Raw genomic sequence first — 13,540 nt, 5'->3', positions numbered from 1 at the left:
TTCAGGTGAGATTCAGAGCAAATATCAGCAGAAACAGTGAAGATCAGTCAGAATATGAAGCTGATTCAACATTTGTCCATCATGCAGTGATATAGTGTCAGTCAAATGCAGCTTGTGTCAGAAATAAACACTCAGCCAATCAGATCAGAGGAAGTTAAACACAGGAAGAGCTGCTAGTATTTAAAGACAGAGTTGTGAGCATATAATGAAGAGGAAGACTGACAGAAAGAGAAAATGGCTGATAAGTGTCATCTGTGTCTGCTGGGACTGATCTTTCTCTCTTCACTTCTCACAGGTAAACACAGCTGTACTTTCTCTATAAGACATTTAATTTATTTAGTCTGGAAAATAGTTTATATGAACATGATCAGTTTATTCTTAATGCACTAAAGTCTAGACAGTTGATGTCTAACATCTGATGCTGAATTATCTTCATATTAAGAGTATATTAGTGATTTGAACAGCTCCCTCATAAAGAAAAAAAAAATCTGTTTTGAATCGTGTGATTTTTATGCTGGTATGTTTTTGTTTTCATTTATTAATATATAACATGATAATCCCTCAAATGTTCTTGTGTTTCAGGTACCAGTGGAGTGGATGATGCTCATGTGTTCATCAGTTCTGGTGAAAATGTCTGTCTGCCCTGTTATAATGCTCTTCATGACTGCAAATCAACTACATGGAACTATAATAACAGACATTCAGCAACAGTTGAACTGATTGCTGGAGGGATAAAGAAGAATGACACAGAGAGTCATGAGAGACTGAGTCTGGGGTCTGACTGCTCTCTGAACATCAAGAACATCACAAAAGATGATTATGGATTATACACCTGCCGACAATATGTGAATGGACAACAACAAAGAACTGATACGTTTGTTTATCTGCATGTTCTTCATGGTAATTTTATGATTATGTTGTAAATTTAAAAAAGGCAAATTCTTTATTTAAATTCTCATGATGATTGATTGTGTGATTTGTGTGTTATTTTGTTTTCCAGTCTCTTCATCATCCTCACAGACTGAGATCAGTCGAGGCAGCTCTGTGTCTCTCTCCTGTCAGTTGTATTCATATTCATATACTGGAGTCTCTTGTGATGATTGGATCCGTTCTGAGGGAATTGAGCTGTTCTGGGTGAATCAGGCTGGTGTTAAACTGACGATATCAGACTCCAGATATCAGATATTATTCTCATTAAGACACTGTATCATCACTCTGACTACAACACTCCTGAATGAAGATGACAACAGAGAGTGGAGATGTAAAGTTACTCACAGAAATCAAGTCAAGACCTCAGCCACATACACTGTCAAGAGTTCAGGTGAGAAAACAATCTCCTTAATCATTTTAATATCAGTAACATTAATAATGTGAATAACACTACGGAGATAATCATATAGTTAGATAGAATGGAAGAACAAAAGCTTTTTTCAGTCTGACAGAAGAGAAACTCAAATCAATTTTATAAGTGCTGCTCTAAATAATGAAGAAATTGAAACTTCACAGTATTTTTTTAATGTAATGTGATCATCAAAGTTAAAATATAATTATAATATTCTACAGTATGATTAATCTGAACTAATATTAATCTTTACAGCTCAAGATAAAACAACAGCAGCAGTGATTCCAGTCAGCATCACAAACTCTCAGGATCCCTCAACTACAAGCACACACAGAACTAAAGGTATGTCATCATTGTCTTCCTCACATCAGTGTTTTGCTGTGCATAATGCTAGAGTTAACTTGTTAAGTAGCACTTGATAATTAATTACAGACAGCTGTGTTGGAGCAGGGCTGGAAAAAAAATCTGCAGGTAGGTAAATCTCCAGGAGCAGGTTTGAGCAGCCCTGTCCTAGACCATTGATCCGTTTTTCACCAAATTTGACTCGGATCCTCTTCAGGCCATGCTGACAAAAAGTTATGGATTTTGTGTCAAAATACGAAAAGGTTTTCGTTTAACACATCAACAAATTTGCTGGAAAGATGCTAAAGTGCATCTGAGGCTGTATCTCTGCAAAGCTTTGACACATTTGTGCCAAATTTTGTATGTGCCATTGTCACCTCACAGTGTTTACACCACATCAGTTTGGTAACAGCGCCACCTATTGGTCAAGAGTAATAAGTCATTCATTAACCATTAATTATGACATTTCTAAAAATGCTAATAACTGTTGTTTGCATTAGCCTATTATAATAAAATATTCATTGGGTCATGCCAACAACATAGATACCAATTATACCATAGTTGGCCGAACTTCCTGTCCGCTGTGTGATTTATGTTGAAAACCTACTTTTTCGAACTCGTCCTAGTCTGTTCATCCGATTTTCACCAAAATCAGTTCAGATCATCTTCAGACTGTGCTGACAAAAAAATATGGATGTCATGTTGATAGATGATACTGTTTTTGTACAGCGCTGCTACAAAATTTAGGTGTGATAACAAAATGACTCTGAGGCTTTATCTCTGCAAAGCTTTCACATAATGGCACCAAAATTTGTGTGTGCCATTGTCACTTCACACAGACCGCACCGCATCTCTGTGATTGGTTTTTCAGCCTTTCTGGATAAAATCTTAAATACGTCTTCAATTGCATATTGATGTTACTGGTCTGTTGCTGCCAGCCATGCTGGCATGACTTATCTCTCATCCTTTCCAAAATAACCACCCAGCCTGGTAACACCTCTCTTCTCAAGAACTGGCACTGTGAACACTGATGATGAAACACAAACATGTCATGTCATGATCAAGTATTTAAATATGATGGTGATGCCCTACAGTATATGAACTTTAATCTTCTTCTGCAGCTCCAGTCGATTCAACAACACAGATTCCAGTCAGCAGCTCAAACTCAACAACATCAACAGCAGCAGCTCCTACTCAAGGTTCATCATCACACTTCAGCATTTTCTTTCACAAACTGGTTTAATTATCACATTCGATCTGTTAGTAGTCTATAGTAATAATTGTGACCAGACAGTCTTACAATGTTATTATTTTATCAAACAATTATTCATTTTGTAGACCTCAGTCATTTACTTGCCCACACAAAAAGGAAGTCAGCATAAAAGCTGATGTAAATATACTATTTCATTGTATGTGTCAATGATCGAATTGAGATTTTTTGCTTAAATGTTTAAAATCATATAGTGCACATTTATTAAACATACAGGTCATTCCATATTTAGTGTAAACAGCTTGCACTGATATCATTCTGGGTTACAGCAGTTTGTAAAATAAATGGCTTAATTCTGTGCTCATGGACTAAAGAATGATTTTTCCAATTCCATTTTGTTTTAATAGTTGTAATGTCAACTACTGCAACAACACTGATTTCAGACACCACACTGAAATCTCTAGGTGTGTATGTACATCATCCTCATATCAGACACTGAATTCACACTAGAATCAGTATCTAAATGTACTTTATCCTCATTAATGCCCTGAATAATTTTTTTTCAATAAGAAATAAGGATAATTTTGCTCTTAAATGTGTCATTTATCATTTTATTTGTAGTCTGATATTTCTATATTTTGTTAAACACAATAATGCTTATGCGTGTCTCTATATTGTCTCAGTGTTCGTGATTGCGATTGTTGTCGGTGCTTCATTCGCTGTTCTCCTTCCCGCTCTGATTCTTTGTTTGATTTGGAAAAAAAGAGCTGGTGAGTTTTAAGAGTTTCTCATATTCTGATACATCAGGCAAAAACATCTGACAAAGTATTTACAGATAAAATGAGAAATCAATGAGTTAACACAAATAATGTTTCTATTCTGCAGCACTTGAATTTTGTTAGACTCTTTTAGAAATTGATTGGTTTGTGTTTGATCATAACTATTCCCATGGCAATATTTTCCAGGTGTCAGAAGAGCGACTGATGACTCTGTGGTGAGTTTTGTAGGTTGATCATGAGCTCTTAGTGTCCATGAGCTCCACAGACCACTGACTAAAAAAGTAAAATGACTGAAATAAATATAATGGAAACAATGACAAAATCAACATTTACATTCATTCTGCTCCAAGTAATCAATAATTTCATATCTGTGAATATTTGACAGTTACTGTGGTAAATTTCCTGCCATGTTACAATAGGATCTGTCATCCTAACCTCATGTCTGTATAATAGATTTTCACTAAACCTGTAGGTTTTACACATTTTCTTTTGCACACAGTAGTGATGGATGGGCCTTTAACAGCTTGATTTGCTGTATTTTGATTGATGTTTAGGAGCAGACAGATGATGTGATTTACACTGAAGTTACTGTGAACAAGAAAAAACAAGCTACAAAGAAGGTGAGCAAACACTTCCTCAACATGACTTATATTGTTTTTTTTAACACATGCGGTTCTTCTAAATGTGTGTCTTGAATTGAACTCAAACTACATGCTGTAATAATTGTGCATTAAAACAATAACTGTGATGTTGATTCAGGTTCGCTGTGATGATAAAGTGACTTACGCTTCCATCAGAGGAGCAGAAGCTGGAGCTCAGGAAAACTGCAGTCCACTTTATGTCTCTGTGAACTAGAACCATCACAAATTAGACAAATAATTACCAAAAACCACATATAATTGATTCCTTTAGTAAACAAGCTCTGATTCATTTTTTAGTTGTTATTCTGGTTAGTATGGTGTGTTTTTTTTATTTTATTTTGTACAGTAGCTGTCTGTGTTTTTTTTTTTTTTTTTTTTTTTTTTTTCATTAATTCAGGATTTGCAATCTTAAACAAAGTAACAAAAAATGGAGGATGGTTTTACTTAGATCATTCTCATTAAATAATCTAGGGCCAGTTGTTCAAAAGTAATCTGATTGGATTTTAGTTATCGGAGTGGAACAAATCTTAAAAATGTGTTCGAAACAAAACAACATGAAACAAAAAATGATCAGATTGACATTTTGTGGTGTTCAAAACTTTTAGTAAGATTGGGATACTTTTTATTCAAAAAATGAATCATAATTATACTGATCCCAGCAGAAGTGTGCATTTCAGGAACATGAAATGAAGTAAAACTTTAAAACTGTCCAAAAATATATTTTCATATACTTTCATTCTATCCATAGAGCATTAGTAATCCAGATTTGGTCATCTGAAAGAGTGTGTGTCAAGATCAATTGTCAATTAAATTCAGTCCAGTTTTGCTCTGACAAACCAGCTGAAAATGTTATCACCTTATCCTGGATCGCAAAATTGTCTTAAGCGGCCAATTAACTGTCAGCTTGCACTAATTATGAGAACAGACAAAGCTACATGATGAAGTAAGTGCTTATTACAATTTGACACATTGATTATTTGTTGTTTGAATTGTTTAAGCAGCTGTTTGTAATATTAAGTTTTATATGTCAACAATAAAATAGCCAAACTTGTGTATATGGTGTCAACAGATTATTAAACGGCAAAAACTAAAGCATTTTCAGCACACTCAGTGTCTGAATTCAAGTTCATTCAACTGGACTATATTAATGTAGGGAATATGAATGAGGGTATAGAGGATGATTTCACATACAGCTGGAGTGTTTTTCTAGGGAGGACACAACCGTGTGTGTTCATATCAATGACAATAACAAATATAACACATTTTTCATCATCTGTATCTGTCAGGGACTTGCACAGACATTTTGAGGGGCAGGGGCTCAAATGAAATAAAGGGCACTTCTCATAATTACGTTTTTTTTTTTTTTTTTTTTTAAACAAAAAAGTATATATATTAACGCAACACTGACTTCCTTTAAAAAAAATAAAAAGTAAATTTTATCTTCCTCAAACTCATGCAATTGTTTAATTTTCAAAAGATGTCTACAAAATAATCAGTTCACACAGAAGCCATGGTCTCCTTAGTATTCACTAGGTTTATAGAGCAGCAAAGGAAACCATTCCACAATGTGCATGTTTTGAAAACATTTTCTATGCTATTAGTTTAACTTTATTAACTTAATAAAATCTCAGAATATCTTACTTGATTGTTTGAATTAAACTTACCAAAATAATTGAGAAAAATTCAATAAAAGCCAATGTAATGTATGTATTTGTGGTTGTATGGAATACTATTTTATAAAGGTTTATAAAAGGAAATAAAAAAAAAAGTTAAATTACTCATAAATAAAAAGTTAATTTATAAATATTGCTATTTTTAATGTTTAATGTTAACTTATTTCTACTCAGTTTTATTGATTAATGTACCAGATGCAGTTACTCAGATTTACTACATTTGCTAGAGTGTATCTATCCTCCATCTGTTTGCATCTGTAGATTTCTTCTAAATTAACCAATTTATGCTATGATATATGCTTATTACTAACTTATTTTATTACATGATGGCTTGGTTGAATTTCAATGTAGAATGCGGTCTGTTATTTCTTGATAAAAGACTGCTGTGCGGAGTATAACAGACCATTGCCATGAAAAACAGAGCGTTGCCATGGACTCACAGGATTCTAACCGCAGAGACGGAGTGTACTAATGTCTTTAGAGGAAGCAATACAATCGGGCTTAAATCAATAAACTCCCTTTTAATATTTCGTGTCAAAATAATTGTTTATTTGGTAGGTAGCCATGTAATAAGCGGGATAATGTATAGTGATTATCCCTTACACATTAGCTAGTCTAGTAGCTCATGAGGCATGCATGCTAACAAAACACAGGTTAACTATATATTTGTCTTTGGCTAATCAGCAGTAAATTCGAGCCTTATTCGAGGCACTGGTAGTTTAATCTTTTGTTCATCACCAGCTTCACTCACCTCAGCACAAGCCAAGAAAAACACTGCTGGGAGGGGCTGCTGCTGCCTGCTGGTGTGTGTGTGTATGATGTGCGCCGCTGCGAGGGGTTGGGGGGGATGGGAGCTTCAGAACTCCTGACCTGATATTTAGATACTATTCTTCAATAAATATATTTGTTTGACAGGGAAGCTGTGCGCAAACAGGAATATATATTATTTAAAAAAAAAAAAAAAAAAGCACCCCAGAAAAAAGGGCACTTTCTCTCCAGGAATAAAAAGGGCAGGTGCTCAAGCCCCCTTTGATGTCTATGTGTGCACGTGCCTGGTATCTGCAGTCCATGAAACTGCACACAGAGATAAGGATTCTTTAACTTTTTTTTTTTTTTTTTTTTTTTTTTATGAAAGTATATGGCTTTCTCCATGTCTAAATGTAGTGTGGTCAAAGTAACACACCTTTCCCCCTCTCAACCCTATTGGTCATCTTTTGTTATCTTTGTGTTCTGGGCACCAAACACCCAACTTCTCCCAGGCATCACAGCTAAAATGGCTGCCCATCCACTGCTCTGTGAGTGTGTGTGTGTGTGTGTGTGTGTGTGTGTGTGTGTGTTTACTGTGTGTGTGTGTTTACTATTGACTGCTGTGTGATTGGTTAAATGCAGAGCACAAATTCCGAGAATTGGACACTATACTTGGCCACACGTCAGTTTATAGTATTTTGAGCGCAGTGAGCTCACTGTTGAGGTTTGGAAACATGTTATTGCTGGCTGTGAGAACTCAGTTTGTTTGACCGCACAGTTTATTAAAAAAAAAAAAAAAAACTCAGAAGAGGAGCTGACATCTTACCTCACGCAGAACCCAGTTTGGACTGATGGCTGTGAATTCTCACACATTCAGGTGGTGTTGACATGACAGCATTTTCAGCAACAAATAAAACTTCTCCTTCACCTTTTTATAACAATACTGTTATTGTTTCTTTGTGAAAACATTGACATCTTGTGTATACATTACTTGTTCAAACATCACCAACTACTGGACTGGCATGTATAATACAGCACTTTTAGTTATTTTTAGTCATGGATCTGTGTGAACGGTGGCTGTTATGAGAAAGTTGTTGACTGTGTGCAAATCTTGGCATCACTGAATTGTTATTTTCCTGTTTATTCCAAGTCTGACTTGACTTGTCCTTTGTTAGTTTGTGTAATGTTCATACACTTTGTGTAAACTTTTGTCAGATTTTATTGAGTATGGTGGCTGTGGGCTGAACACTTCTTGTGGCATTATGTGTTTCCTGTAGTTTTTTCAGAGCTGTGATCTCACTGTTGAGGTTTGGAAACATGTTCCTGTGATCATCTCTGAACCCAGATTAGACTGAAGCGTGTGAATCTGGACACTTATGCTGGTCTTCATTAGACTGTGTCTGAATACAGGAACCAAAGACTGACAGAAAGAGAAAATGGCTGATAAGTGTCATCTGTGTCTGCTGGGACTGATCATTGTCTCTTCACTTCTCACAGGTAAACACATTTATACATGCTCTTTAAAGAGTTCAATTTAAATATGCACACATAGACATGTTTTAGAGCTGGTCTGGTGTTGAGTTTGGTTTTGAGTTAGTTTGAACATGTTTTATTCTTCCTGACATTCATGTTCTGATCTCAGTCACATTTGCAAATGCTGTTTTATCCCTGAATGCACTGAGAATGACCTGCTGTCACAGGGGTTTGTTAATAGTTTAATTTAAAAGTATATAACAAAATGATCACTCAAATTATCTTATGTTTCAGGTACCAGTGGAGTGGATGATGCTCATGTGTTCATCAGTTCTGGTGAAAATGTCCATCTGCCCTGCAATAATGCTCTTCCTGACTGCAAATCAACTACATGGAGCTATAACAGATTCAGACATTCAGCAGCAGTTGAACTGATTGGTTTAGGGATAAAGAAGAAAGGCATTGAGACACATGAGAGACTGAGTCTGGGGTCTGACTGCTCTCTGAACATCAAGAACTTCACCAAAGAAGATTACGGATCTTACATCTGTCAACAATATGTGGATGGACAAAAATGGGGAACTGATGCACATGTTTATCTGCATGTTCTTCATGGTAATTTTGTGTTTATATGATCATATTAAAATTAAAATATGATTTTATGATTTATGAATTTAAATTCCATGATTATTGAAAAGTGTGTGATTTGTGTGTTATTTTGTGTTTCAGTATCTTCATCATCCTCACAGACTGAGATCAGTCCAGGCAGCTCTGTGACTCTCTCCTGTCAGTTGTATTCATCATATGGAGTCTCTTGTGAAGATTGGATCCATTTTGAGGGAATTGAGGTGTTCTGGGTGAATCAGACTGGTGTTAAACTGACGATATCAGACTCCAGATATCAGATATCAGCTCCAGGACACTGTATCAGCAATCTGACTACAACACTCCTGAATGAAGATGACAACAGAGAGTGGAGATGCAATCTTACTCACAGAAATCAAGTCAAGACCTCAGCCACATTTACTCTCAAGAGTTCAGGTGAGAAAACAACCTCATTAATCATGTTAAGTCCTTATAATGTTGACACTAAGGATTATTAGTGTCATTGAAGCAGAACAAACAGAGGTACAAAAGCTCCTTTCAGTCTAACATATTAGAAACTCAAATTTTAACAGTCCAAGAAGTGCTGCTGTAAATAATGATTTTTTTTTTTTTAATTTTTAAATTATGAGTGTCATATTCTACAGCCTGATTCATCTGAACTAACATTCATCCTTTACAGCTCAAGATAAAACAACAGCAGCAGTGACTTCTAAACAAGGTAGCCAAAAAATTAATTTTCACAGTTGTCAGTTTTACTGAATGCTAAATGTTATTTAACAAATGCACATAATCACTTAAGTTAAATTAAAAGAGTTGTTTCAATAAAATAAAAATAAAAATATGTTTTATGTTTTGCATTTTTGAGTAAAGGTAAAGACCTGTTTGTGTTTAATGTTCAAATGTTATTTCTTCTTTTGAGGAGTTTGTGTTCTGTTGTAGTTGGGTGGAGCTGGTGGTTTGGTTGTAGATGATGTTTGTTGTTTAATTCAGTGAACATGGAAGTGCTGATGTTAATGCAATGATAAACAGTGTTTTATTTATTATTATTATTATTTTTTTTGTTAGCTGCATATTTGAGCTGAAGTCAGTATGATTAGCTGGTTTTGTGATTGTCAGTCTGTATAAAGAGCATTCAGTCTGTGTGCGTCTGTCGGCCCCTCGCCCCATCAGACAATCATAGACAACATTCACACACACAGCGGCCGCTCACAACCTCAGATCAAGCTTCACTCTTCACCACAATGGAAGAAAACACACATCAATACACTGGAATCAGTCATGAATTATCGTGAGCTATAAAACCTAAACGTCTAAATCCTAACATAACATTGTCAGGTAAAACAAACATCTACAAGAGAGAGAACATTGTAACTTGATGTTGTCCAACATACTTAAGATTCTCTACTTCAGACATCTCAATTACGGATTTTAGTCAGAACTACTTTGTGTGGAACCTCCTTTTTTTTAGTTTATTTAGTTTTGTTTTGGAGTGTCAAACTTGTATTGGAAAATAGATGTTCTGAAATAGACATTCTGTCATTTATTCCCTTTATCTTGTGAAATAATAGGGGCTTTTATACCGGAGGCACATTTTCATAGTTCCAGAACTATTGGCATAAATTTTTGGCTAACTATCAGTTAAATCAGTAAAAATCAGTTCTATACGAACTATCAGTGATGTAAGTATATGCTGATTGACCAAACACATCAAAATGTGCCAACCATCATTTTTAAAAAGCTGAGTTAAAAATATTTACTCCACAAACATGGAAACCAGCAATAATAATGGTATTCATTGACCTGTTGTCTGCAGTGTTGTGTTCTTTTCTTCAGCCTTGATGATATGTAACAATGCAAGTCGTCATATTAGATTTAGTCAGATTTTAGCTTTAAAGAAAAAGTTAAAAGACTTGACAGCCCATTATCAATGTTTTATCCTATTATATCACACAGATGATTTAGAAAACTCCACTCTTCAGTTTGGCATTGTCAAATAGTAGTGATTAAAGCTATATAATACATAAACACTCTTAAAAATCCTACAGCTGACCTCCTACATGGGTCATACAGGTTCAAATAGACTGTACTATTTAATTTAATCTATTTCATTTAATTTATTTCTATTTAAACAAAAATCATTAATTCAGGACAAACTGAAGGTTTATGGTTTCACAAGGTTATGGCATATATTATCACCTCGGTTCCCAACAACTGCCACTGTAAACACTGATGATCAAACACTAACTGTGTAATGATCAAGTATGTCAATATGATGTTGATGTGCTACAGTATTAAGACGTATCTGAACATTCATCTTCTGCAGCTGTGGTTGATTCAGAGACACAGATTCCAGTCAGCAGCTCAAACTCTGAGACGACATCAAGACAAACTCCGGCAGCAGCTGTATTCAGAGGTACGGCACATCTTTACATTGTTCGTTGTTTTATACCTTTGATTTTATTCACAGTTTCACAGATTGACTGTTTTCTCTTGATTGTGTCTGTCATCTGTCCATCATCTTTCCTGCAGTGATTGTGATTATTGTTGAGTTTGCAGTGTTTGCTGCTCCTACTGTGATTCTTCTTCAGATCATCTGTGCAAGAAGAGCTGGTGAGTTTTTGAGACGATTCACATTGATCTGGAACAAACTCTTCAGTCATGAGAGCTCAGTAAATGCTTTTGTTGAATTATTTTGCAGAGAGGAAGGATTCGCAGCACAGAGAGGAAATAGTGATGAATACAATATTAGAATAAAATACTCTCTACTAATAACAGGCCAGATTACAGCAAGATTTATCTTCATGTCAAAGGATATTTTGGATATTTGCATGCAGATTTCAATGATATTTCTCTAAATACTGCATTGGATGCTTTAAATATAATATTAAAGGTGCCATAGAATGGAAAATTGTGTTTATCTTGGCATAGTTAAATAATAACAGTTCAGTACATGGACATGACATGCCATGAGTCTCAAACACCATCGTTTCCTCCTTCTTATATAAATCAAGTTTTTGTAAAAGACCACTGAAAAATAGGTCAATTCCAACATAACACTGACTGTTACACAATAGTCCCGATCGTTAATAGTTACGCCCCCAACATTTGCATCGCCCAATCATCATTAACTTCAGTACATCAGTAAAATAAGGCGAGCTACTGAAGGGACATGGTTAGCTAAATGCTAGCGCTAGCCTGTTACATTGCAGTACTTATGTTATACTACTTCGCTGCAGTATAACGTTACACAGAGCACATGCGATCACAATAGTGAGAGTAAAATGTCGGCGGATTCACAAAAAGAGTTAAATAAATAAAGCAGCCATATTTAAATATATATTTCCTCCATGTGTTTCCTTACAGCTGTGTGAGAGCGAGCAGCTCTGTGAGACAGCCAATCAGAGCAGAGCTCCTCTTTAATATCCATGAAGCTTCCAAATGAGGCAATAACAGAGCATTTCATTCTAGGGACAAATCCTAGGGTTGTAAATGGACCGGTTGTAAATTTTTGCTCTTTTCTATGCCATATACCTTCTATGTAGATGTCAGAGAACAATTTAAAATATTCAGTGCATTCTATGGCACCTTTAAATACAGAGATGGAAGTACCTTTGGTAGCCATGAATAATTATTACAGAAATCATAATATAAATGCATGGCAATTTTCTAACCTTGATTCATCTAATCATTACATTAATATTTTTATGGAAGGTTTTTAAATGTTGTAATAGTCAATTTACCACATATATTTCACAGTTTAAAAGTGTAAACATAGTATATTAATACACGATATGGGGTTAATAACTAACAAGAAAAACTCATATCTCTTGGCATAATGTGTTATTTTTATATTACATTTATAGTTACATATATTATCATTTGATGAATTTGCTGACAGATAACTGTAGACAATTTTGGATCTGAAAGAAATCTGAAATGGCAGCATATGAAACTATGACATCTCAGCTTCAGTTTATGCTTGATATTTGCAATCGAGTATTATGAATATTCCTGGCTCTTACAACAAATTTGTAATGTTCCTCATACGTTGTTTTCAATAAAAGTATCTGTAAAAGGAACAATTCTGTATATATGATAACAAATATAACACAATTTTCATCATCTGCATCTGTCGTGTAATGATTTTAATGAAGCTTAACTGCAGACCCAGCAACTGCACACAGAGATAAAGATTCTTTAAAATATGACAATGAAAGTATAGGTCTGGCTTTCTTCAAAACCAGTGTGGTCAAAGTAAAACACTTTTACCCCTCTCTCAACCCTAATGGTTATCTTTAGTTATCTTTGTGTTCTGGGCACCAAAGCCCCAGGTGTCACAATGAAAATGGCTGCCCACTGCTCTCATTTGTGTGTGTGTTCACTTTTCATTGCTGTGTGATTGGTTAAATGCAGAGCACAAATTCAGAGTATTAGACACCAAACTGGGCCACACGTCACTTTATCGTATTTTGAGGGTGGTGAGCTCATTGTTGAGGTTTGGAAACATGTTATTGCTGGCTGTGAGAACAGTTTGTTTGAGCGCACAGATTATTAAAGAAACTCAGAAGAGGAACTGACATCTTAACTCACTCAGAACTGATGATTTCTGAACTCCCACATTCGGGCGGTGTTGACATGACACCATTTTCAACTAAAAAACAAAACTTTAATGCATTTTCTTTTTTGGCCATTCATTTAAACAACAATGCAAACAACAGTGGGGGGAA

At 35.2% G+C, this 13,540-nt stretch overlaps 1 protein-coding gene across 1 annotated transcript; it reads left to right on the top strand.

The window, feature by feature from the left end:
• The first annotated feature begins 234 nt into the window (after nucleotides 1-234).
• On the top strand, nucleotides 235-11,567 carry LOC141340776 (uncharacterized). Its single transcript, XM_073845871.1, has 14 exons — nucleotides 235-295; nucleotides 583-900; nucleotides 1,001-1,321; nucleotides 1,598-1,684; nucleotides 3,578-3,664; nucleotides 3,860-3,888; nucleotides 4,228-4,293; nucleotides 4,433-4,519; nucleotides 8,162-8,231; nucleotides 8,502-8,822; nucleotides 8,937-9,248; nucleotides 11,167-11,250; nucleotides 11,343-11,423; nucleotides 11,512-11,567. The coding sequence occupies exons 1-14, from the start codon at nucleotides 235-237 to the stop codon at nucleotides 11,565-11,567; spliced, it is 1,980 nt and encodes a 659-aa protein (XP_073701972.1).
• The last annotated feature ends 1,973 nt before the right edge of the window (nucleotides 11,568-13,540 follow it).

This window comes from Garra rufa, chromosome 8 (genome assembly GCF_049309525.1).
Source record: "Garra rufa chromosome 8, GarRuf1.0, whole genome shotgun sequence".
In the NCBI taxonomy this organism is placed as follows: domain Eukaryota; kingdom Metazoa; phylum Chordata; class Actinopteri; order Cypriniformes; family Cyprinidae; genus Garra; species Garra rufa.
This window is presented reverse-complemented; position numbering and strand designations above follow the sequence as displayed.